The sequence below is a fragment of the Schistocerca serialis genome, chromosome 2, assembly GCF_023864345.2.
Source record: "Schistocerca serialis cubense isolate TAMUIC-IGC-003099 chromosome 2, iqSchSeri2.2, whole genome shotgun sequence".
Classification (NCBI taxonomy): Eukaryota; Metazoa; Arthropoda; class Insecta; order Orthoptera; family Acrididae; genus Schistocerca; species Schistocerca serialis.
The window spans coordinates 861832923-861860032 of NC_064639.1; the positions used below are offsets into that span (position 1 = coordinate 861832923).

The window sequence follows — 27110 nt, forward strand, 5'->3', positions numbered from 1 at the left end:
ATGTGTCAATAAAGTTTCCCCTTCCTGGGACAATGAATTCACGGTGTTCTTATTTCAATTTCCAGGAGTGTATTTTAGCTCTTTCTACATCTCGCTTCCTTTTCGATGGCGGTTTCCGTTGTTCACAAATATGACAGGTAACTTTATAATCCGTTTGATAAGTGGGCTCGATAGTTTTTTTCCCTAGATACCATTTCATCTTCTTCGACTGTCGACGTCATATTTGCTGCTTTTGTATTTACTCTGTGGTTTCCTGTGATGCTCGCCAGTGGAGCGGTTCTTTGAATTTCCCGCTAAAAGAACATTGGTACGTCGTACTGTCTTTACCTAGTTGGCTTTCTTCCTTTTCGCATATGGAAATGCACACTGGAGCTCGCTTGGTATTTTTACAGTTCTCTTTTTAGATGGTCACACTCTCCACAGTGGAAGCATGTCTGTTTGTTTGCCTTATATTACTTTACAATATGCCGAAAGCCGTGGCAGTTATAGCATTGGGTAACTGAAACGTAGTCCTTCACAATGATGATCGATATCCATTGTACCTTCAGTACATAACTTAATGTCAGCTTCTGCCGTGGGCCTGCTTTAAACATGACTTTTGTTTCTTCTAAGAATTGCTTCCTATCTGTCGTTTCCTCCGGGTTCTGGTTCGAAAGGCTCTGGGGCTATGGGACTTAACATCTGAGGTCATCAGTCCCCTAGAACGTAGAACTACTAACCTAGGGAAATCACACGCATCTATGCCCGAGACAGGGTTCGAAGCCAAGATCGTAGCAGTCGCGCGGTTTCGGACTGAACCGCCTAGAACCGCTCGGCCACTGCGGCCGGCTCCTCCGGGTTCTGTTCGTACAGTGAGACAATTAATTTACTTTCTGTCATGCTAACTGGGACGTCATGCACTATCACGTCCGGCCCATGTTTCCTAGATGGCTCACTTATCATTTCTTTATTTAGCTTAGAATTTTATTTCAGGTTCCTGATTTCCTCCTCTATTTCTGTTTCACTTATGCCTGCCAACGACGAACGAAAGGACTGTCTTGCTTTTGTTTTCTTCCCTAAGCTTGGTGTTCTCGTTTTCTAATTGTTCTATACGCCCAGTCAGTTTTTCGTGTGACATTGCGCAATGTGTGAGTTTGTATTTCGAATACAGTACTTTTGCGACAGTAACCTTTGTGGTTATGCGGTCTTTCTCATCAGTATGGCGTATCATGTCCTCCAGTTCGTCCAACTGTACTTTACTTGTTTCTGAGTGATCGGAAGTTTTTGTGAAGTGCTTTGTTGCAATCTCTCTGTCACTTTTTGCCTCGTCCGTGTTACACAATGTGCAGATGACATACCTGGGCCCTGCTGTCCCGGTACACACGCATACACACAGACGCCGTCGTTGCTGACGTCTCTGTTGTGTCCGCAGTCGTCGACGTCATACGCTGTTCAAAAAATGGCTCTTAGCACTATTGGACTTAACTTCTGAGGTTATCAGTCCCCTAGAACTTAGAACTACTTAAACCCAACTAACCTAAGGAAGCACACACATCCATGCCCGAGGCAGGACTCGAACCTGCGACCGTAGCGGTCGCGCGGTTCCAGACTGTAGCGCCTAGAACCACTCGGCCACCCCGGCCAGCTCATACGCTGTCTCTGCCGACGAAGACGATGTCCGGGTAACCTGCGGTGCGACAGCTGGTGGCGGTGTCGCAGTCTGCGTACGCAGCCTGTGTAGGGGGGCGGAGAGCGGCAATTAGACGCAGACGAATACACGAGGAGTGTCTCGTACTATCCCAGTAGCGTGCGCGCGGGTTGCAGTCACAGTGAAAGTGATGCCACTACACGCAATTGCTAACCGAACGCTAACGTTACTGGATTGCGTTTTCCACAGGAAATACGTAATACAAACGGAGTGGACATTAACCCACTATCTACACGGCGGCCGTCTTGCCCATCAGTGATGATACAATATTGATTACGACAGTCAATTGAAGAGCACATGCGTTAGTGCACAAAGTGGCAAGTCAATGGCAAGTCAACAGAAGACGTAATAAATACTCGCCAGAAGGAGCTGAAGTGTCCAAATATACAATGCCTGGGTGACCACTATCATGGAAGACAACTGTCGACAATGTGCACAGAAAGCCTGCCCCCAGGGGTCAGTTCTTGATCCATAGTTTTGGCTAATTGCGCTAGAGCCATTACTACAACGTCACATGACTGCAGTAAATAAGTGGATTGCTAGAATTTTGAGACAGCCTACTGTAAACGGTGACACTAGAGCTATAGAAGATATGCGTAATCCTGCATGCTCGAATAGAAGGACCAAATCAAAGCACCGTTGCCGCCGTTGCACCTCTGCGACTCCTCATACACCTCCGGTTTTCGACTTTTCGCCGACATTGAACCGACCGTAATCATCGCAACTTACGCTAGCAGATCAGACACTTCACAAGCAGTCACACAGTATGTGCAGATAGCCTTCTCAGTTTCGGAACCCTATAGGTGCCCGAATTGTGATTTGGATAATATTGTATTTGCCGTGAGATGGTTAAGAAATCGACTGCGTATTATCTTTTCTAAAATTTTTGAGATTACAGGCAAAACAATATCTCCCTATAATGTACAGTGAACCCAGATGTGGAGTGTCAATTGGTTTCCTCAAAAACAGCCATACTCTGCTACAAACCCAGTTAAATCATCTTTACACTGAATGCTTTATCCTGAGCATCTAGTTTATCACCCTAACAGTCTCCTGTGCCCCTACCAAAGTTTGTCCGAGTCATCCTATATCATTTCCGCGCTCACATTGGCCAACTCCACCTCTTTTTATTGATGCTGAGGTGTATGTCCACAGCAGTTCCCCTGCAGAACTTAACCAGGGGTGTCCGGTGACCTCCTTCTCTTCAGGAGGCCTAGTCCGCTTCCGTAAGACACCCACCTCCAAATTGACTCCTGTGACAACTTACTCTGATGCTTAACTGCAGGAGCCCTTGATTCTATTGGAACCGACCACGACTCAACAGTCAGTTCTAATCTGCACTCCATACCTTCAAACCTACGCCGCAATAACCCGCACAAAATAATCCAAGAACACCAGTACAAAATCTTGGCTGCCTGCTCTATCCGTACTCATACCAGAAGCAACCTTGTCACCGCCTACCACACGAAAATGCCTCCAACACTACTTCCTTCCCATCTATCCACTTGGCTTTTCCTCGTCCCACTAGCTCTTGAAACATTCACAGAATCCCGCAAGTCCTGCGGCTCCTTCGTCCGGATCTTTTGTAAGTAGGCTGTTTAGGTTTTTATGTTGGTGACGTCACGTAGCGCTCTGTATTAAAATCGCTGACTGCGCTGTTTGCAGTCTGTGGCTGGTTGGACCCATTGTTGGATTATTCGCTACTGTAGTGTTGGGCAGTTGGATGTGAACAGCCCTTAGCGTTGGGCAGTTGGAGATCAGACGCCAGCAGTGATAGATGTGGGGCGAGAGATGCCAGAGTTTTGAGATGTTAATATGAGCGGACGATCTGGATGTGTGTCCGTCAGAAAAAGGAAATTTGTCAGAATAGATGTCTAGATTTATACATAAATTATGACTTTTGAACACTATTAAGGTAAGTACATTGTTTGTTCTCTATCAAAATTTGTCATATGCTAACTATATGCCTATCAGTAGTTAGTGCCTGCAGTAGTTAGAATTTTTATTTAGCTGGCAGCATTGGGGCTCGCTGTATTCTAGTAGTTCGAGTAACGAAGATTTTGGTGAGGTAAGCGATTCATGGAAGGTATAGGTTATTGTCAGTCAGGCCTGTTCTTTTGTAGGGATTATTAAAAGTCAGATTGCGTTGCGCTAAAATATTGTGTGTCAGTTTAGAAATGATCAGAATAAGTAAAGAGAAAACTGTCTGAGTACGTTCAGTTTTACTCAGCTGTTTCTGTATCAAATAACGTAGAAGTTTACTAGCACAGTCTTTCTTTACTTTCACATTAACTCGCCACCGGCAATTACAGAGACATGTCCACAACATCCTTAATGCAAAAGATGCCTGGACTGTTTTAATACAAAACCAAGTAAGTATTGGAAAGCTTTCCATAGACTGTTAGAGTAGATACACTAAATAGCTGCTTATAATAAGCACCGTTCAATATGACATATTGGCGTCCATACCTATTGTCACCAAAATTGTAATTGCAGTTACTTGAAAATGGCGATTAAGCCGAAGCAGACCGTCGTAAATAAGGATTACTTATTATAAGCATCTATTTGGTGTATCTAATTAACAATCAAATCGTTACTAGATATATATTACGCTGCTGTCCCTAAAGGAGAAAAATTTCTATAGACGTATTAGCTGCAATCCTCCCCACACTACCCACTCCTTCTCAACAATCAACATCGTGACATTTAACTAAAGTGAAATTTTCCGCCTCCAACGTGCAAGACACTTTCACAGTCGCTGACGATCCTAAATTCAGCATTCCACGGATTTTCTGTCCACCAGTGGAGACACATAACAGTTTCCACTCTCCCCACCAATTTCCAGTACTTCGCTCCCTGTGCTGTGAATAGTTTTTAAACACACTAATCGGAGCACAAGATGTGAATACCATGGCGACAGCCCATCCCTCCCCCTTCTGACGACATCTTACCATTTTTTGTTTAATCTTAATGGGTGCTTTGTTTCTCCGTCTACTGAGATTAACATGACCTACTGAGTCTCTCCCTCGCCCTATTGGTGCCATTATCTAGGCTATGTGTGATGTTACACGGTATTAGCGGTATTTCACCTGGGCATGACTAATTTTCTTTGCCACGTGTTCTTAGTCTCGTACGGATGTACTGTGGTGACGAAATACTCAGTTATCGTGTTCAGGTACCACAGGTGTTCCCAAGTTGTTATTGTTCCCATAAATTATGTAAACTTAGGTGGCATCCCACAACAAAGATATTTGATAGTCAAAGTAGGAACACCGTGCATTATAATGGTATGTTGTGTTGATTTGCTGTGCTCATCTGCCGCCTAAATATGTAGTCCTTTTTCAGACAAAAAAAACAAATCCAAAAACTGAACACTAAACGGATTCCTAAAGATTTGTTAATGACTAAATCCTGTAACCACCTGATTCACTGTTGTCCGTCAGTCACATTTCTTTACCCCGTCCTGAATTAGATTACCTTAGTGGAATGTATAACTGTAAAGACTACGCTCCAGGGGAAAAAGTACAAGAAATATTTACGAATTATGGTAAGTTCCAGAAAGGTTTGAATGTACATTGTTTTATACCTTATTAAATACTCCTCAGTTCCGTTCTTGTCTTCTTCTATCTTGTATGTCGGTATCTGCTCCAAGACGGAATGTATGTCATGTACCCAATCCTTTAATTTCCTGTCTAGCATGTCCCTCACACGTTCCATGTCCTTAATCCATCCATCGAGTCGCTGAAGAGTCGTGTGGTTACCCTGTGACACACAGAAAATAGTTCAAATTACTTACACTATATTCAGAAGCAGCAGTCATCATAACTTACAGGCACTGTCATTATATAACATTTAAATTATTGCTGGTGTATGACGATCCATTCAGTTTTGTGCAGCCATTACAAGATTAATGCAAAGTAAGTATCTAGCGATGTCTTATCAGCCACACAGAATCCTCAACCTGCAGAATCAGAAAACTACAGATACTTTTAGGTAGTTAGAGTACAGACATTTAAATGTATGAATGCATGTCCTATCGGCAATGTGATTGAATAAAATGTTCCAGGGCTTCTAGAAGCGTCAAGTTCCTACATGTATAGACACACGTCATGGTTGGGATTCCGAGATTTTATTCAGAGATATGAACGATTTTCAAAAAGAGATAGTTGATTATTGCATCAAAACCTTACTCGTTAACAGTACTGTGGGAAACATGTACACATGTTGTGACAATATGCATACGTAATGGTGGACAAAAAGCACTCCATATCAGAAAGAGTTCCTCAGTTACTTTTGCTCATATTAAAGGTCAGTTAGATTCAAAATTTTGTAGCGTTTTCCTGTTGTCTTCCAGCTCACTTTTCCTGAACATTTAAGATTGTTGTTGGGTGTCTGGCGTGTATAACCTATTACTTAATATGTCTGGAGTCTTGCAGATTTGGAGGCATAAAGAAATGTTTATGGATTCAAGAGTTTCAGATGTGAAAAAATGAGCCTGTCCCAGTTGTCCTAACAGAGAAGCAAAATCAGAGATCTGTTGCATGGACTAAGATAACCAGTATGTACGGCGAATGTTTATCACAGAAAAGGTTATCGTCAAGAGCGCCAAGAGAAGTGTTGTAGGAGCACTCTCGTTCTCTACATATTTGAACGATGTAAGTGGCAGGGTGAGCAGGAGTCTGCGATGGTTTGCTGATGACGCTGTAGTCTACGAGAAAGTGTCGTCGCTGAGTGACTGTCGGAAGAGGTACGATTACTTGGACAGAATTTCTGTTTGGTGTGATGATTAGTGGGCTGCTTTAAATGTAGAAAAATGTAAGCTAATGGAGATGAGTAAGATAAACAATCCAGTAATGTTCGAATAAGTGTCTGTGGTGTGCTGATCGACACAGTTAAATACATATTCAAATGGAACGAGTACATAAAGGCTGTCGCACGGAAGACGAATGGTCGACTTCGGTTTATTGACAGAATTTTAAGTAACTGTAGGCGATCGTACATTCAACACTCCTGAGACCAATTTTTGAGTACTGCTCGATAGGACTTCCGTTAATTAGGAGAATTTTAGGCAACTGTAGCTGACCACATATTCAACTCTAGCGAGACCCATTCTTGAGTACTGCTCTTTAGTCTGAGATCCTCTCAGAGTCGGATTAAAGAAGAGGATCGAAGCCGTTCGGAGGCGTCCTGTTAGACTTGTTATCGGTAGGTTCGATCAGCACGCGACTATTACGGATATACTCCGTGAATTCAAGACGATACGTTATTTTCGGGAAACACGACTGAGAAACTTTAAAGAACACATTTACGACTGGCTGCAGGTTGATTCTACTGTAACTAACTTCCATCTCATTTAATGACGGAAAAGGCAACATAAGAGAAATTAGAGTCCGTGCGTAGGCACGCAGACAGTGTATTCTCTCTCGCCCCATTTTCTCTTGCTCCATTTGTGAGCGGAACAGGAAAGGGAATGCCTAGCAATGGTACGAGATACCCTCCACCACGCACCATAGTGTGGCCTGCGGAGTGTGTATGTAAATGTAGCTGTGGAGCAGAACATTTATTCTTTATAAGTTAACCCAAGTGCAAACTGCGTGTTCTCTGTTACTGTCACAGGACATCGAGGCGACCAAACTTCCGCTGCAGCCACTCTTCCTCGGCTGCTGGTCGCACAGCATACGTGGTAGTGGTAGTGCCTTGTGGAGTCTGCCGGCGGGTGTCAAATTAGACACTGAGGCGTCCTCTGGTGCCTCAGTGGGAAGAGGAGTTTCAGTGGGAGGCGATCTGGTCCGGTTTCAGTTCCTCTTCCAATCAGAATTTCAACTTGTTAAAAATGTCCACATACACCACTAAGAAGATAACGTTCTTGGAAAAATTGTTGGAGAGCTAGTCTGTGATGTACGTAGATTACATAGCGAGAAGGAGCCCCACAGTATTCAGTTTGAGAATGAGGATTCAGAAGAGATTCATCTACCAAAGATAACGTAAGCTACTGTGAGCAAATACAATGATGGCAATGGAAAGTGTAGCACCATAAGGGACAAGTCCGACACTTTGTGGAGATGTTCATCACACAACGGATATTAAACAATTAAACTTTCGTTCCATGTAGAGCTGATGACCATCATCAACGTCAATATGAGACGTGACACCCACGGACACAAATAACCTGTTCGTTCGTTGCAACATGGTGGTAATAGCCTCTGAGGTTTATCTTGTGAAAGTTTTTGCTGTACCACAAACTAATGCTGTGTCAGCTGAAGAGGTGGCCACGGTGGCCGAGTGCTTCTAGGTGCTACAGTCTGGAGCCGCGAGACCGCTACGGTCGCAGGTTCGAATCCTGCCTCGGGCATGGATGTGTGTGATGTCCTTAGGTTACTTAGGTTTAAGTAGTTCTACGTTCTAGGGGCTGATGACCTCAGATGTTAAGTCCCATAGTGCTCAGAGCCATTTGAACTATTTTTTTGTCAGCGGAAGAAGGTTGCTGGTTTGAAATTACATTTCCTCCAATCCCACCCTAGACAAGCTTCATGGGTGACACGTCAGAGGACCGCGAAAACCTGCTAAAGATTGTACATTGGTCAAGGTATTTATAGTGTTAACTGGACTGTGGGATCTTGCAATATCCAGTTGGAATATCCTAATTGGGACCGTGGTCATGGATGTTACAGACATACCTAGATGAACTACCCCTTCTGTCATAACCTCAGCTCCCAATAATAACGGAATTTTTCCAATATATATCCTACTTTGATACAATTAATTACGTGACTGATATGTTACATACACATAAATATTTCAATTTCTTATCTAGACTAACTTTCACTGGCATTCGTTGTTCAGATTATTACTTTTAATGTGCTGATTTTTTTCAGTGTATGTAGTTTTCATGAACATTATCCTAATGAAAAGAAATGGGTAACTGAAGTTGGTAATGTAAAACATAAGGGTAAATTTCCAATTAACTTATCAGTAGATGTGGTAAGACTGATAGCATTGGTTATACAGACCGGAGTTCCAACCTTTCAGTAACGTATTCTAAATTCTGTGAAACTAATTAGCTTACCTGGTAATTAACATTAAAATTCATAAAAAATAATATTTTCGATTGCAGATTTTGGCTTTGCACCTACCTGTTAGATTCTGAAATTTGCTATTAAATTTTTGTTGATCTGATTTTCATGCACAACTTCTGCTAGTTCAGTAAATGAATAACCTATTACTAAGACTTATAATTTAGTATAATTTTCAATATCGCGTTTGCACTCGTAATTGAGGTACCGTACCAAAACAATGGCCCTGAGCACTATAGGACTTATCATCTGAGGTCATCAGTCCCCTAGAACTTAGAACTACTTAAACCTAACTAATCTAAGGACATCACACACATCCATGCCCAAGGCAGGATTCGAACCTGCGACCGTAGTGGACCCGCGGTTCCAGACTGAAACGCCTAGAACCTCTCTGCCACACCGGCCGGCAAGTGAGGTACCCCAACGTCGATGCAAAAAATATTGTCCTTAACCTTTCTAAATTTGTAGATCAGTACATGTTTAATAAACAAAACTTCTGTTAATATTTATAGTCAGTCTTGCATAGCAGTAGCCAGTGTAGGTGTTTCTGAAATGATTTTATGTAGTTCTTAAAATAACTGTCGGTTTAAGCGCGAGCGTTTAAATACTCAGACACCAGCCAAAGTAGTCAGTCCTAATTGTGCTGCGAAACAAGCAACACATGTGTCGACAAAGTCTGCAGTAGGGAAAGAAACACGTAACATTTGAATGCAAGTTTATTGAGAACATGCTAACATCTCTGAACTGACAAGCGGCAACCAACCTTTATGTTGCCAACACCTCCTTTCGAAACATACGCGTGTATGTATAGAGCGCTTTAACAACCACACATCACCTACGGCAACGCATCTGCGCATTATTCTCTTGTGAGTTAGTACACCGTTAACTATCCAACATATCAACCACTTCCTCTGGATTTATACAGTGATTGATTTAACATTTAAATCTTTCATTAAAGTGAATTTATGGAAAACATATCGTGTGCACTGTTGTTTTCATTATGCTATAATAGTGTCAAACTTTTATAGTGTTAACTGTTCATTGTATCACTTCAGTAGGACAGTGTAACTGTGTTTGGAGATTGCATTTAACTGTAAAAACAGAGTAGTGTACATCAGCTGGACGATCTTTGCAAATAGTTTTTAGCTATTTGAGTAAGACATCAAATCACGAGACTCCAAGGACTTGACAGGGTATAAAGGTAGGGAACCGTTTCAGTATTATAGCAGGTGAGCATTCAGCCTACTTCAAGCAGTAACCAAGTCAGTCCTGTCGGAATACATCCCCACACCACGATTCCAGGAGTTTGAGAGGTGTGAATCTCGAGAAACGCTGTATCCTACGACCTTCCGCCGGGTGGTCCACAGGCAGCTTTGCGTGTGTCTGGCCAACACACACAGATGTGATACTCATCGTGGAACACCACAGGAACCCAAGTCGGTGTCCGAGTTGACTCTGATCTTGCACATTGCAGGTATCTGTGCTGCGTTGTCAGCTGTGAACGACTGGTAACACTTTGGGATCTCAGGCAAGCTTCCAGCAATCTGCTGCCGACGGTTCGTGGTCATGCTCTGCCTGCACACCTCCCACCCGGATGGCAGCTGTTCTCATCCGTATATCCGTCAAAGCGTTTAGAACAGCCTGTCCTTGCCATGTCGGCTCTCTGGAGTGACCCACGGCTTTTCCTCCGCCATGCTGTCGTCCTGAGTCCATTTCGGTCTCGCACATTCTGCAGCCGACCTCTGTGCGCTCGGTCTCTATGACGGCCCCAGTTATTATGTCCCTCTAAAAGTCATGTAGAGCTCCGGGATCCTTACAGAGCTGAGACCAGCACCGGAAGGAGCATCGTATTGGTTACACAGAGTTTGTAGCCGGCCGGTGTGGCCGAGCGGTTCTAGGCGCTTCAGTCTGGAACCGCACGACCGCTACGGTCACAGTTCGAATCCTGCCTCGGGAGCCCGCATCTCGTGGTCGTGCGGTAGCGTTCTCGCTTCCCACGCCCGGGTTCCCGGGTTCGATTCCCGGCGGGGTCAGGGATTTTCTCTGCCTCGTGATGGCTGGGTGTTGTGTGATGTCCTTAGGTTAGTTAGGTTTAAGTAGTTCTAGGTTCTAGGGGACTGATGACCATAGATGTTAAGTCCCATAGTGCTCAGAGCCATTTGAACCATTTGAACCTGCTTCGGGCATGGATGTGTGTTATGTCCTTAGGTTAGTTAGGTTTAAGTAGTTCTAAATTCTAGGGGACTGATGACCTCAGATGTTGAGTTCCATAGTGCTCAGAGCCGTTTTCTTTGAACAGAGTTTGTACACATCGTTTAGTTTACTTTATCCTAACTTACTTCTCAGTAGACTAGTGTTTACTAACTTACTCTAAGATTTTCGCATAAATCTTAATGCATGTCTTTCTGTGAAGCAACTTTCATGGGTACCTTCCTGCCACCAGAGGCGCCACATCACGTGACTTCGTTTTAGCTTCCTTTTAGCACACAGCGTGTAGTTAAGATCAGTGCTTTAGAGTTTGGGTATTTATTTCCCCCAACAACTTTTATGTAACCAGTGTTCTTCTACAAAGTAAGGAGATATCTATTTTCTGTTGAGAAATTTGTTTCCGTTTGAAGAACTTGCGAACTTTGACTGTCATGATAACTCAGTAGAGCAGCTTTTAGGGTTCGCTTACTCTATTCGTTTATATTTTATGCTTTACGCCCATACCAACCTCAGTAGTGTCCCAGTCTGGTACTTTTCTCTTTTGCGAGGGTCTGTTTGTACTTTCTCACCTACTGCTGACAGCCTTACGTGTATTTTCGACCTATTATTCGGTTTTCTTATGCAGGACGATACGGATAGTGACTGTGTTTATTGTGGGCGGACACGAGGAGAATCACAAGCTGTCAGTAAACAGGTGGAAGCCGCACTGTCGACGGCCGACAACCTCCCGGCAGCTGCTCAGGGCTGCAGCGACAGTGGGTCGTCGGTGGCGACACCTGCGACATCTCCGGTGCCGCTGCAACACCTGCGGATCTGGCCGTCTCTGTGTCTTCAGTTACACAACATGTGACTGGTCCGTTTTTACTCCAGAGTGAGTGGTGGACAGACATGAACGAGGGCGCTGCGTTACAGAACGTACGTGTGAAACCACGATCACAGCGCCCCATGCGGCAGAAAAGCCGCATTGCCACATCGGCCCCACGTCGGCGCAGCGTGCTGTTCCGCCTCGACAACGGAGACGAGGAGACGCCCGTCCGAGGGAGGCGCGTCATGACACGCAGAGTGCCGTAAACAGTCCCAATATATGAGGTACTTTCTTATATGTTCCATAGATCACCTCAACGATTATTTTATCAAAATGATGTGAGGCGAAACATTTTACAGGATACGTATACACAATTAACGTCAAAATTACCGAAAACATTATTTTTTAGTCCTACTCACGCGACTACACTTGATTTTTTTTAAAGGCTACCTGTTTTTAAATAGAAATTTGTACTTGGTGTAGGAGAAATTGCCCTGGGAAAATGACTTTAAATTTGATTTAAAACTTGCTTCGCTGCTTGTCAGGCGTTTATTGTTATTGCGCAAATGATCAAAAATATTTGTTGCTACGTACTGAACTCCTTCCTGAGCCCTTGACAACTTTAACAAAGGCTGATCAACTTCGTTTTTACCCCTAATGTTGTACACAGATACAACACGGGTCTTCTGAAACTGTGATAGATTATTTATGACGAATTTACTTCGCGAGTATACTGTACGTATTATGACCTTGCAGTTAAAATGCCTAACTCTTTCAATAGGTTTGTACATGACGTCAGTGGGCGAAAACCACACACTATTATTACTGCTCTCCTTTATGCAGTCAATACTTTCCGTCTAAGTGATGAGTAACCATACATTACTAAGTGGAAATATATCAAATATGTCAGGAGATTCATTCGTTTATTTCCAAGCCTAGCAATTATATGAAGAGCAAAGGTAGCTGAACCAAAGTGTTTGAGGAGCTCGGTAATATGCAACTTTCAGTTGAAGATTTCATCAGTACGTTCACCCAGCGATTTGCAGACTTTACCCTATTTACTGGTTTATACATGTGCTGCATCAGTTTTTCATATGACTCTGTTTGTCTTATAGTACTGAATTTTGTGCATTCAAAATGTAGAACAATCAGTTTTCAAAGATGCACGCAGTAATACTTTCTAAAACATAATTAACAATCTCTTGTGTTGCTTTCTCTCTCTAATGCGATCGATAATAACGCTAGAACGGTCTACAAAAGTATCAATTTTGCTTGTTCCATGTTAAGAAGAACGTAATTCGTATGTATAGCGAACAGGAATAATCCTGAGGGACACCCTTTGTGCTTTCCCCAGAGTCACTAACATTTTCTACCCATTTGAACATTATTCGAATTATTCAGGTCAACATTTGCATTCTGTTTCTTAGGTATGATTGAAACCAGCTGTGTCCAAAGCCATAACTTCTATGACACTTCAGATTTTCCAAGAATGTAACATGATCTGCAAAAAAATGTTTCAAATGGCTCTGAGCACTATGGGACTTAACTGCTGTGGTCATCAGTCCCCTAGAACTTAGAACTATTTAAACCTAACCAACCTAAGGACATCAAACACACCCATGTCCGAGGCAGGATTCGAACCTGCGACCGTAGCGGTCTCGCGGTTCCCGAATGTAGCGCCTAGAACCGCTCGGCCACTCCGGCCGGCTGATCTGCACAATGAAATACCATGGAAAGGTCACAAAAAAATGCCAACTGGCGAAATGTTATAATACACACGTCAAAAAAGTTTTGCACCACCCCGGTTCCCAGAACTCCTGAAGACAGACGTTGACTGTAGATATTGTATCATACACACAGTCCATTTGACTGTTCAGAGATGTCACTAAACTCGCCCAAAGATGTAAACAACCGTGTATGAGCAGCGCCTATTAGACGGAGGGGGTCCGACAGCCGATCAGTTCAGTCATTCCACGGGGAAGAAGGTACACGGCTGGTGTTATCTGTAGTTCAACCATGCCTAGACGGTCAATCCCGCTGTTCGATCGCGTCCGCATTGTTATTTTGTGCCAGGAGGGGCTCTCAACAAGGGAAGTGTCCACGCGTCTCGGAGTGAACCAAAGCGATGTTGTTCAGACATGGAGGAGATACAGAGAGGAAGGAACTGTCGATGAAATGTTTCGCTCAGACCGCGCAAGTGCTACTACTGCAGTGGATGACCGCTACCTACGGATTATGACTCGGAGGAACACTGACAGCAATGCAACCATGTTGAATAATGCTTTTCGTGCACCAACAGGAAGTCGTGTTACGGCTCGAACTGTGCGCAATAGGCTGCATGTTGCGCACGTTCACTCTCGACGTCCATGGGGTGGTCCATCTTTGCAACCACGACACCATGTAGCGGTACAGATGGGCCCAACAACATGCCCAATGGACAGCTCAGGATCGGCATCACGTTCTCTTCACTGACGAGTATCGCATATACCTTCAATCAGACAATCGTTGGAGACGTGTTTGGAAGCAACCTGGTCAGACTGAACGCCTTACACACACTGTCCAGCGAGTGCAACATGGTGGAAGTTCCCTGCTGTTTTGGGGTGGCGTTATGTGGGGTCGACGTACACCGCTGGTGGTCATGGAAGGCACCATAACGGCTGGGCGATACGTGAATGTGATCCTCCGACCGATAGTGCTACCATATCGGCAGCATATTGGCAAGGTATTCGTCTTCATGGACGACAGTTCGCGCCTCTATCGTGAATGACTTTCTACAGAAAAACGACATCGCTCGACTAGAGTGGCCAGCATGTTCTCCAGATATGAATCCCATCAAACATGCCTAGGATAGACTGAAAAGGGCTGTTTATGGACGACGTGACCCAGAACCACGCTGAGGGATCCACGCCGAATCGCCGTTGAGGAGTGGGACAATCTGGACCAACAGTGCATTGATGAACTTGTGGATAGTATGCCACAATGAATACAGGCGTGCATCAATGCAAGAGGGTGTGCTACTGGGTATTAGAGGCACCGGTGTGTACAGCAGTCTGGACCACCACCTCTGAAGGTCTCTCTGTATGGTAGTACAACATGCAATGTGTGGTTTTCATGAGCAATAAAAAGGGCAGAAATGATGTTTATGTTGAGCTCTATTCCAATTTTCTGTACAGGTTCCGGAACTCTCTGAACCGAGGGTAAGCAAAACTTTTTTTGATATGTGTATAATGGCTGTAATATTCGATGTGAATGTATAACCAGCATTTTAGCTGTGAAAACTTTTTGGAATCCAAACTGTGGTTTTCTTCTTTTAGTGTTCAACCCTGAGGTTGGTTTGCAGCAGAGCGCCATTCCTCTCTTCTGTCTGCCTTCCGCTTCATTTCCACGTATGTGTTACATCCAACGTCATTCTTGATCTGTTGCATGTATGATATCGTTAGTCACTCCCGCCGATTCCTTCCCTCAGTGGCTCCTTCTGCTATTATTCCAATGATGTTGTTGTGTCGTAGGACGTGCCCTACAAGTTTGTCTCTTCTTGTTTGGATGTGCCTCCACAGCGATCTGGTTTCCTGTACTGTTCTAAGCACCTCTTCATTTGTTACTTTGTCTCTCCAGCTGATCTTCATCATCCTTCTATAGCACCACATCTTCAGGGCCTCTAGCCGTCTTCTCTTCCTATTGTCCAAGTTTCACATCCGTATAGGGCCACACTCCAAACGAAACCTTTCATGATACGTTTCCTTATTTTCAGACTGATGTTGTTGCTAATGCAATTTTGGCCTATGTATTCTGCTCGCAATTTCTTTCCGGCTTCTACCATCCCTTGTGATTGTGCTTCCCAAGTAAGTAAATTCCTCTATCACTTCCAGCTCCTCTTTTCCAATTCTCATTCCGAGAGGTTCATATTCTGCTCCTGTAATGCATACCATCACTTTAGTCTTTTTCTTGTTTATTCTCATTCCATACTGATTGCATAGAATTTTTTCCATTTTTCTGAGGACTTCCTCTATATCTTCTTTTGTCTCCGTGACTATAGCAATATCATGTGGATAACGTAGCATGTCTGTCTTCTGCCCATTAATTTTTATCCCCGCCTCATTAGTTTCTCGAACTTGGTCTGTAGCTTCCTGGATGTAACCATTGAATATAAGAGGAGAGAGAGCACATCCTTGTCTTACCCCTTTTCTAATATTATCTTCTTGTTCATAGTGACAGTTCGTAATCACTACCACCTCATTCTTATAGAAACTGAGTATCGCACGAATGTCTTTGTACTTTATTCCACTTTTCCTCAGCACTCTGAACATCTCTTGCTAGATAATGTTATCAAATGCCATTTCCATGTCTACAAAGGCAATATAAGTTGGTCTATTTTTCTGTAATTGCTTTTTGATAATGAGTCGCCCCTCCTGAAACCAAACTAATCTTCCACTCAGCGTATCCTTCACCTTCTCTTCAGTTCTCTTCAGAACTATTTTAATGAGAATTTTTGATGCATGTGATATTAGGCTTAGAGTTCGCTAGTGTTCGCATTTTGTAGCTGCTGCCTTCTTTGGATAGGAACAATGATACATTTCTGGAAGTCTGTCGGTATCTCTTCTGTGTTATAGATGGACCTAATAAGTTTAAGCAGCATCATATACATGCTGTCACTAGCATTCTTTGTTAGTTCTTCAGGGATGTCTTCAACACCCGTTGCTTTGTTGTCCTGTAGTTCTTTTAGAGCTCTGTCAAATTCTTCTTGCAGAATGTCATTTACCTTGCCATCTTCGTTTACTTGCTCTTCTCTTCCTATTACTTCCTCCAAAAGAGGTGTTCCGGATTACAACTCCTCTATGTACACTCCTGGAAATTGAAATAAGAACACCGTGAATTCATTGTCCCAGGAAGGGGAAACTTTATTGACACATTCCTGGGGTCAGATACATCACATGATCACACTGACAGAACCACAGGCACATAGACACAAGCAACAGAGCATGCACAATGTCGGCACTAGTACAGTGTATATCCACCTTTCGCAGCAATGCAGGCTGCTATTCTCCTATGGAGACGATCGTAGAGATGCTGGATGTAGTCCTGTGGAACGGCTTGCCATGCCATTTCCACCTAACGCCTCAGTTGGACCAGCGTTCGTGCTGGACGTGCAGACCGCGTGAGACGACGCTTCATCCAGTCCCAAACATGCTCAATGGGGGACAGATCCGGAGATCTTGCTGGCCAGGGTAGTTGACTTACACCTTCTAGAGCACGTTGGGTGGCACGGGATACATGCGGACGTGTATTGTCTTGTTGGAACAGCAAGTTCCCTTGCCGGTCTAGGAATGGTAGAACGATGGGTTCGATGACAGTTTGGATGTACCGTGCACTATTCAGTGTCCCCTCGACGATCTCCAGTGGTGTGCGGCCAGTGTAGGAGATCGCTCCCCACACCATGATGCCGGGTGTTGGCCCTGTGTGCCTCGGTCGTATGCAGTCCTGATTGTGGCGCTCACCTGCACGGCGCCAAACATGCATACGACCATCATTGGCACCAAGGTAGAAGCGACTCTCATCGCTGAAAACGACACGTCTCCATTCGTCCCTCCATTCACGCCTGTCGCGACACCACTGGAGGCGGGCTGCACGATGTTGGGGCGTGAGCGGAAGACGGCCTAACGGTGTGCGGGACCGTAGCCCAGCTTCATGGAGACGGTTGCGAATGGTCCTCGCCGATACCCCAGGAGCAACAGTGTCCCTAATTTGCTGGGAAGTGGCGGTGCGGTCCCCTACGGCACTGCGTAGGATCCTATGGTCTTGGCGTGCATCCGTGCGTCGCTGCGGTCCGGTCCCAGGTTGACGGGCACGTGCACCTTCCGCCGACTACTGGCGACAACATCGATGTACTGTGGAGACCTCACGCCCCACGTGTTGAGCAATTCGGCGGCACGTCCACCCGGCCTCCCGCATGCCCACTATACGCCCTCGCTCAAAGTCCGTCAACTGCACATACGGTTCACGTCCACGCTGTCGCGACATGCTACCAGTATTAAAGACTGCGATGGAGCTCCGTATGCCACGGCAAACTGGCTGACACTGACGGCGGCGGTGCACAAATGCTGCGCAGCTAGCGCCATTCGACGGCCAACTCCGCGGTTCCTGGTGTGTCCGCTGTGCCGTGCGTGTGATCATTGCTTGTACAGCCCTCTCGCAGTGTCCGGAGCAAGTATGGTGGGTCTGACACACCGGTGTCAATGTGTTCTTTTTTCCATTTCCAGGAGTGTATTATTTCCATCTCTTCACCAAACAGTATTTTCCCCTCTTTATTTTCTATCGTGCCTGAGAGTGTTGTATATTAAGTAGTATATTAAGTAAATTTTTATACTATTGAGAACAGTAATTTGTCGAATATTTTCGAGAAAGGTGCCACTAAAGAAACTGGACAATAATTATTTAAGTCCTCCTTATAAAGTATGTTATAAACAGGTTTAAAAATTGCATATTTTAATATGTCTGGAAGAATTCCGTTTGCCAGTGATGCATTACATGTATCACTGGGGATATTTGTTATTAAATTATTTAAAAAATGGTTCAAATGGCTCTGAGCGCTATGGGACTTAACATCTATGGTCATCAGTCCCCTAGAACGTAGAACTACTTAAACCTAACTAACCTAAGGACATCACACAACACCCAGTCATCACGAGGCAGAGAAAATCCCTGACCCCGCCGGGAATCGAACCCGGGAACCCGGGCGCAGGAAGCGAGAACGCTACCGCACGACCACGAGCTGCGGACAAATTATTTAAATTTCTGCAACTGTCAGAATTATGTTTGAAATTCCATCAGCACGAAATGAATTTCTGGTTTTAGAATATTTATAATTTTGCGAATTTCAGTGAAGCATGTTGGTGTCACTTCTAGTTGCTCAAAGTTCTATGGCGTAACATTTTTAATATATTCTTGCTGCTTCCACCAAACCATTCAATCCCATATTTACCGCTACGTTTAAAAGGTGATTATTTGAGCACTCGCAACTTGTGAATTATCAGCCGGAACGTGTCATTTAGTTTAACTGTTCACAGCATCTTGTACACTGACTGGTTGTCATGTCTATGATCAGACAATATTCCATACAATTCTGAATTTGTTATCCGGAGTATTAATTTCTGTCAGAATATTCATGCTTCTTGACATTTTAATCCTACCCTTGAACTTTTGCAGTATTTTTTTGTAGCATCCAAGTAGTGCTACGTCTCGACTTATTCTGTCCTTCCCTCTTCCTTTAGATTTTAATTTCCTTAGTTATCCACAGCTTATTTATCTCTTTAATAGATTTTCTGAATAATTCTGTCACAAAGAAACTTTCAAATATCGACACACGTTATCATCCCATACCTTCTCTTTTAACTTACTCTTTAAACATTGTATTCAGTCACTGCTTTGTAAGAAACTGCCTCAGGACTGTAAAGTCCTACATTGTTTATTTCCATGAACTACGTGTCATAATCAGCTAGTACATTAATAGTTGGGTACACATTAATTGTTGCAGCCTGAGAAATATCTATAAAATGTTATCAACCTGTGTCCTAAGATCTTGCCGCACACGAGTTTGGAACTGGCTACCAAAAATAGACTTAACATCCAAATAATGATTCCAGGTCACTTTTTCTATCCATATCTTTTATGAAATCTACATTGCAATCTCCAACACTACTTACTGTTTCTTTTTGTCTGACAGGCAGCTCAATAATGCGTCCAGATTTGGAATAAATTGGTGAAAGTTTCCTAGACTGTTGTAGATTGTTGTAGCTACCAGAGAAGTATTCTGTTGTAACAACCCACAAGCATATGTTTCTAGACTCTGATCTGCACGAAAACTATTCGTTTCAGTATTTTGATCTGTGAACTACTTTTAAATATGCTGCAGCTCCTTCTTTATCCGAGTTAACTGCAAGACGACGGTGTTAGAATATAATTCCTGACATTTAACTTCTCCATCCCTGTGGTTATGTGGTGTTCGGAGGTGCACAGAACCTCTGTCACTTCGGAATTTTTCGCTTCTTGTAGACATACAAGAAGCTCTTCTATATTTTTTCCAATGTTCAGACGAAACAAATTAATTTTATTTTTCTGGAAATTGTTAGCTATATTATGGTCCTGTTCTGTTGCAATTTCTGTCAATAATGTAAGTCTGTAACCTGAATCGAACCTAAAAAATGTGCCCCTCTTACTCCAGTGACCACAGGGATTTTTTTCGTCTGTGCTTGTGGGTCCCTCTTAAGTTTCAGGAAGATGCAAAGCTAATCTTTCCTTCTCGCTCACATTCTGCTGCTGACCACGACTTCTGCATCCCTATCTCCCAATTGCATCGAAGGGCACAGCACAGATACTAGATATAGTTTGTCAAAAGCAATCCACTCAGTTCTATGTTTGCATGCGTAACAGCCGTGTTAACCCTGGGATAGTCATGGCGCTGTAAAACCTCCACAAACCCCACATGGGTGTGAACTGTTGCTACTCCTGTTTCTCCACGTCATCTTTAGTCCTATATACACTCCTGGAAATTGAAATAAGAACACCGTGAATTCATTGTCCCAGGAAGGGGAAACTTTATTGACACATTCCTGGGGTCAGATACATCACATGATCACACTGACAGAACCACAGGCACATAGACCAGGCAACAGAGCATGCACAATGTCGGCACTAGTACAGTGTATATCCACCTTTCGCAGCAATGCAGGCTGCTATTCTCCCATGGAGACGATCGTAGAGATGTTGGATGTAGTCCAGTGGAACGGCTTGCCATGCCATTTCCACCTGGCGCCTCAGTTGGACCAGCGTTCGTGCTGGAGGTGCAGACCGCGTGAGACGACGCTTCATCCAGTCCCAAACATGCTCAATGGGGGACAGATCCGGAGATCTTGCTGGCCAGGGTAGTTGACTTACACCTTCTAGAGCACGTTGGGTGGCACGGGATACATGCGGACGTGCATTGTCCTGTTGGAACAGCAAGTTCCCTTGCCGGTCTATGAATGGTAGAACGATGGGTTCTATGACGGTTTGGATGTACCGTGCACTATTCAGTGTCCCCTCGACGATCACCAGTGGTGTACGGCCAGTGTAGGAGATCGCTCCCCACACCATGATGCCGGGTGTTGGCCCTGTGTGCCTCGGTCGTATGCAGTCCTGATTGTGGCGCTCACCTGCACGGCGCCAAACACGCATACGACCATCATTGGCACCAAGGCAGAAGCGACTCTCATCACTGAAGACGACACGTCTCCATTCGTCCCTCCATTCACGCCTGTCGCGACACCACTGGAGGCGGGCTGCACGATGTTGGGGCGTGAGCGGAAGACGGCCTAACGGTGTGCGGGACCGTAGCCCAGCTTCATGGAGACGGTTGCGAATGGTCCTCGCCGATACCCCAGGAGCAACAGTGTCCCTAGTTTGCTGGGAAGTGGCGGTGCGGTCCCCTACGGCACTGCGTAGGATCCTATGGTCTTGGCGTGCATCCGTGCGTCGCTGCGGTCCGGTCCCAGGTCGACGGGCACGTGCACCTTCCGCCGACCACTGGCGACAACATCGATGTACTGTGGAGACCTCACGCCCCACGTGTTGAGCAATTCGGCGGTACGTCCACCCGGCCTCCCGCATGCCCACTATACGCCCTCGCTCAAAGTCCGTCAACTGCACATACGGTTCACGTCCACGCTGTCGCGACATGCTACCAGTGTTTAAGACTGCGATGGAGCTCCGTATGCCACGGCAAACTGGCTGACACTGACGGCGGCGGTGCACAAATGCTGCGCAGCTAGCGCCATTCGACGGCCAACACCGCGGTTCCTGGTGTGTCCGCTGTGCCGTGCGTGTGATCATTGCTTGTACAGCCCTCTCGCAGTGTCCGGAGCAAGTATGGTGGGTCTGACACACCGGTGTCAATGTGTTCTTTTTTCCATTTCCAGGAGTGTATAAGTCGCTAGCCAGCCTGTCTCGTGCTGCTTCCTCTAAAAGTACTTTATCCTCCGAATCAAGATCGCTGCGATGTTCTGTCACCTAACTGAGCTTGGTACTAGACACCACGAAGATTGTGACTTTGTGTTATACATCCAGCTTTTCCTGTATTATTTATATGGCTGGCTCTGAGCACTATGGGACTTAACATCTATGGTCATCAGTCCCCTAGAACTTAGAACTACTTAAACCTAACTAACCTAAGGACATCACACAACACCCAGCCATCACGAGGCAGAGAAAATCCCTGACCCCGCCGGGAATCGAACCCGGGAACCCGGGCGTGGAAGCTGAGAACGCTACCGCACGACCACGAGATGCGGGCACCATTTATATCATTTGGCCTACAGCTCTGACTGCTATCTAGCTACTAGCAGCACTGTTTTTTTTCTTTTTTTTCCTATCGATGTCGGCTTAAGGCTGTTGCTGCGAGTTTGCTGCACTCTGTGTAGCTCAAAAACCGGTTGAGGCTCTTCTCCTACTTTAGGTAACAAGTCCATTTAATTGCTAACCGGAATCTGAAATGTGATTTCTGAGGTTTTCTCCGTTTGCCTATTACTTGTCATATTTTCCCTGCTCCAATCGTCTATTCCCCTTAAATATAGCTGATTCAAAATACGTCATTTCTGATTCTAGCCGAAGGCACAAATCTTTCTTTCCCCTTCCACGATTTTCTGGCCTCGACTGCATTACCTACAACTCCATGGTAGAGACGCATCTGACGCATTAGTGGTTTACCCTGTACAATCACCCGAGTGAAACATAAACCCACAGTCTTGACCTGTTCGTACCGTGTTAACTAAACTGCGTCAACAGCCACATTTGCCACACATGATGATACTTTTGATCTGCAACACAGTCAAGCTGTAATAAAGTAATAATTAGTGAAACCTTATCTTTGAGTGGGTTGTGCAGTTTGTTGGTAGACGTAAGACCACAAAATGTAAACAACACACAGATATTCACTGAACGTAAGTTTTGAATCACAGAAGACACGACACGACTGAAAACTGATAAAAGCACGAGATTTTTAGCAACTGCATTAAACCTTCACTATATGGAAATCACGAAAAGTACTGCAATGTATCCAAAACAACACGTAGCGCTCCTCAACTGCTGTTGTTTATGCAAGAGCCCTTGGAATCAATCTCTCGTATCATCCAGCTTAATTCCATAAAATTCTTGAAAGAAGACTTTCTGTCCCCAAAATCTTATCAATTCACTGCACTAGGAACCGCCGATTTTTCTTCACAAAAGAAGCAATTTTACCTTGACACGACATTTTAGGTGCTTACACACTTCACGGACGACACAAAAACTTACAACGACTCCACTGATCATATTATGCCATTTTTATTTTCACGTGTAGTAACGTTAGAAGTCAGGCGCGAATAATGCGCAGTGTAGCTATAACTGTCTTAAGACCAGTATCTGTCACTCGGCATTTGTGGGAGAATCTCTGGTGGTAGTGTTCAAAAATCACAAGCAGAGATATCAGAGACAATGAAAGTGTGAGTTAGATCTGCAGGCGTGCACAGAAATCGCAGTTATTAAGACGAATGCTCGCGAAAAGCGGAAATGCGGTTGTGAGTGCCGCGTACATTTCCATTATTCTTAACATATTCGTTAAATGTTTTGCTTGGAGACTGCAAGAGAACAGGGCCCTTATCACTCTTACGAGCCTTTCGTGGGGACTGTGGCAATGTGAGGTGACTGCAGTAGTAGGTCAGTAGACGAGGTCGACAGCGTCAACACGTGGTCTCAGAGACGCAGGCTCTGGACAGGTGAACGTTATGGTGGGAAGTAGTGAAGCCATTATATAGAGCTGTATATTAGTTCACGTACAGACGTTAAGTTGTAAACTGGGACATCCTTAAGGTTGGGTAGTAGTAATTTTACGATGCCGGGTGTCGACTTACATAATAAACTTCTATGTACTGACTTGGCAGAAAATCCTAAGAAATTTTGGTCTTATGTCAAGGCGGTATGTGGATCAAAACAAAATGTCCAGACACTCTGTGACCAAAATGTTACTGAAACAGAGGGTGACAGACTAAAGGCCGAAATACTAAATGTGTTTTTCCAAAGCTGTTTCACAGAGGAAGACTGCACTGTAGTTCCTTCTCTAGATTGTAGCACAGATAACAAAATGGTAGATATCGAAATAGATGACAGAGGGATGGAAAAACAATTAAAATCGCTCAAAAGAGGAAAGGCCGTCGGACCTGATGGGATACCAGTTCGATTTTACACAGGGTACGCGAAGAAACTTGCCCCCCACGCCTCTTTGCAGAGGTGTACCGTTGGACTCTATAAGAGCGTAGCGTTCCAAAAGATTGGAAAAGGGCACATGTCATCCCCATTTTCAAGAAGGGACGTCGAACAGATGTGCAGAACTAAAGACCTATATCTCTAATGTCGATCAGTTGTAGAATTTTGGAACATGTATCATGTTCGAGTATAACGACTTTTCTGGGGACTAGAAATCTACTCTGTAGGAATAAGGATGGGTTTCGAAAAAGACGACCGTGTGAAACCCAGCTCGCGCTATTCGTCCACGAGACTCAGAGGGCCATAGACACGGGTTCCCAGGTAGATGCCGTGTTTCTTGACTTCCGCAAGGCGTTCGATACAGTTCCCCACAGTCGTTTAAGAAACAAAGTAAGAGCATATGGACTATCAGACCAATTGTGTGATTGGGTTAAAGAGTTCCTAGATAATGGAAAGCCTCATGTCATTCTCAATGGAGAGAAGTCTTCCGAAGTAAGAGTGATTTCAGGTGTGCCGCAGGGGAGTGTCGTAGGACCGTTGCTAGTCACAATACACATAAATGACCTTGTGGATAACATCGAAAGTTCACTGAGGCCTTCTGCGGATGAAGCTGTAGTATATCGAGAGGTTGTAACAATGGAAAATTGTACTTAAATGCAGGAGGATCTGCAACGTATTGACGCATGGTGCAGGGAATGGCAATTTAATCTCAATGTAGACAAGTGTAATGTGCTGCGAATACATAGAAAGAAAGATCCTTTATCATTTAGCTACAATATAGCACGTCAGCAACTGGAAGCAGTTAATTCTACAAATTATCTGGGATGACGCATTAGGAGTGATTTAAAATGGAATGATCATATAAAGTTGATCGTCGGTAAAGCAGATGCCAGACTGAGATTCATTGGAAGAATCCTAAGGAAATGCAATCCGAAAACAAAGGAAGTAGATTATAGTACACGTGTTTGCCCACTGCTTGAATACTGCTCAGCAGTGTGGGATCCGTACCCGATAGGGTTGATAGAAGAGATAGAAAATATCCAACGGAGAGCAGCGCGCTTCGTTACAGGATCATTTAGTAATCGCGAAAGCGTTACGGAGATGATAGATAAACTCCAGTGGAAGGACTCTGCAGGAGAGACGCTCAGTAGCCCGGTACGGGCTTTTGTTGAAGTTTCGAGGACATAGCTTCACCGAGGAGTCAAGCAGTATATTGCTCCCTCCTACGTATATCTCGCGAAGAGACCATGAGGATAAAATCAGAGAGATTAGAGCCCACGCAGAAGCATATCGACAATCTTTCCTTCCACGAAGAATACGAAACTGGAATAGAAGGGAGAACCAATAGAGGTACTCAAAGTACCCTCCGCCACACACCGTCAGGTGGCTTGCGGAGTATGGATGTGGATGTAGATGTAGATGTAGAATACAAATGGTTGCCAGTCTTTGGTGTCCACACCGCCACCCGAAATAACGTATAGCCGGGTCTACGATAGTTATAACCACATCCGTAATGAATCAACTTTGGCTTCTCTGACATAAATTGACTTTGGTTTCTGAACGGTGTCTGTGCGGATGAGAAAATCTGTCATGTGTGTTCTATCGATTCAAGATTAATAACGTGAATGGAAATCGTCCGTTATTGCTGAGGTTCATTGTCAGAGGTAGTTTTTAATTCTTTGTGGCAGTTAATTACGTGCGCCTAACGGCTAGTAGGCACACGGTTTCACCATTTTTGCCCCTTGAAGGAACCGATTACCCTCAAATCCAATGGACCGTATTATTACAAGAAAAATGTTGGGGTAGCTAATACGGCGCAGAGCTGTTTACAGGTATTCATTTCTATTCAGTAACTTATAACGTTTGATAGCAGAAATATTTTGGCTTATGCACCTATGGGATCGTGCCTAGGATGTGTGTAAACTGCTGTATGAGTGTGTTGCATTTTTTATTTGTCGTAATATTATGCATCAATTTTAATGGAATTACAATGGAAGCTGGTTAATTTGTATGATTTACGTCTCCGAGTTTTACTTCCGGCATGGGACTTTGGAAGTGAAACTGCAACAGCCATAACACATTCTGAATTTTTTAACATGGGTGAAATCGCAGCGAAAGTTAGTAAGGAAGTTGAGACATCCGGGTAACTACCATTTACGAAAAAAGCTCATTTTTAGAATACTTTACTACCAATTTAAAGAAAAAGAAATGTCGGGTACGGCCTTTCTGCCCTACATTCCCAGAGTGACGGACAGAATCGGCCGTATATTGCGCAAACATGGTGTAAAGACGATTTTCAAACCGACAAGGAAGATCAAAGAGTGTCTTAGATCGGTGAAGGAGAAAAGAGACCCACTTGCAATGTCGGGAATATACCGTATTCCTTGCACATGCGGAAAAGTTTATGTTGGAATGACTGGACGATCCATTAACACCAGGATCAAAGAGTATAAGCGACATTGCAGGTTGGGGCAGGTGGAGAAATCGGCCGTGGCAGAGCACGCACTGAATGAGACCGACCACGTAATAAAATTCGCCGACACGGAAGTTCTGGATGTAGAGAAGCACTATCACACGCGCTTGTTCAGAGAAGCTGTGGAAATACAAAAACACGCGAACAGTTTGAACAAGAAAGAGGAAAGCCTTAAGGTAAACGGATCCTGGCTTCCCGTACTGCAGCGAACGACCGTCTCAGGTAGCAGGAGGAGAACCGCACCGGAAATGACCGCGGAGAAGCCCTAGGATGTTGGCGCGCCAGGTACATAAAGTCTGCACCCGCGAGCTCGGCTCCAGTTCACCACCAGCAATGGAGGGTGAAGCTTTGACAATGCCAGCCACTCGTGCTGGCGAAACGTCAGAAAAATCATTAGATGAACGTCGGCCGAAGAACCCGAGACAGAAGCCAGTAGGCAGTTTGTCAACAAGTGGCCACGAAAGCCTCAACAATTTTGAATTTAAAGTTCCTCTTCTTTTTTCAAACGAGAATACCTCATCGCATTAAAGAGTTGAATTGTATGATATCAATAGGACTGCTACCAGTAAGCAAATATGTTTCACGAATGTAGAC

General features: G+C 44.4%; 1 protein-coding gene across 1 annotated transcript in view; it reads right to left on the reverse strand.

Annotated features, from left to right (window-relative positions):
• LOC126458164 (uncharacterized) overlaps nt 1-27110 on the reverse strand; it is a 91148-nt gene that overhangs the window by 20139 nt on the left and 43899 nt on the right. The window contains exon 5 of the mRNA XM_050095032.1: nt 5274-5449. Coding sequence (XP_049950989.1) covers nt 5274-5449 — 176 coding nt within the window. The remainder of the gene's footprint in view (nt 1-5273; nt 5450-27110) is intronic.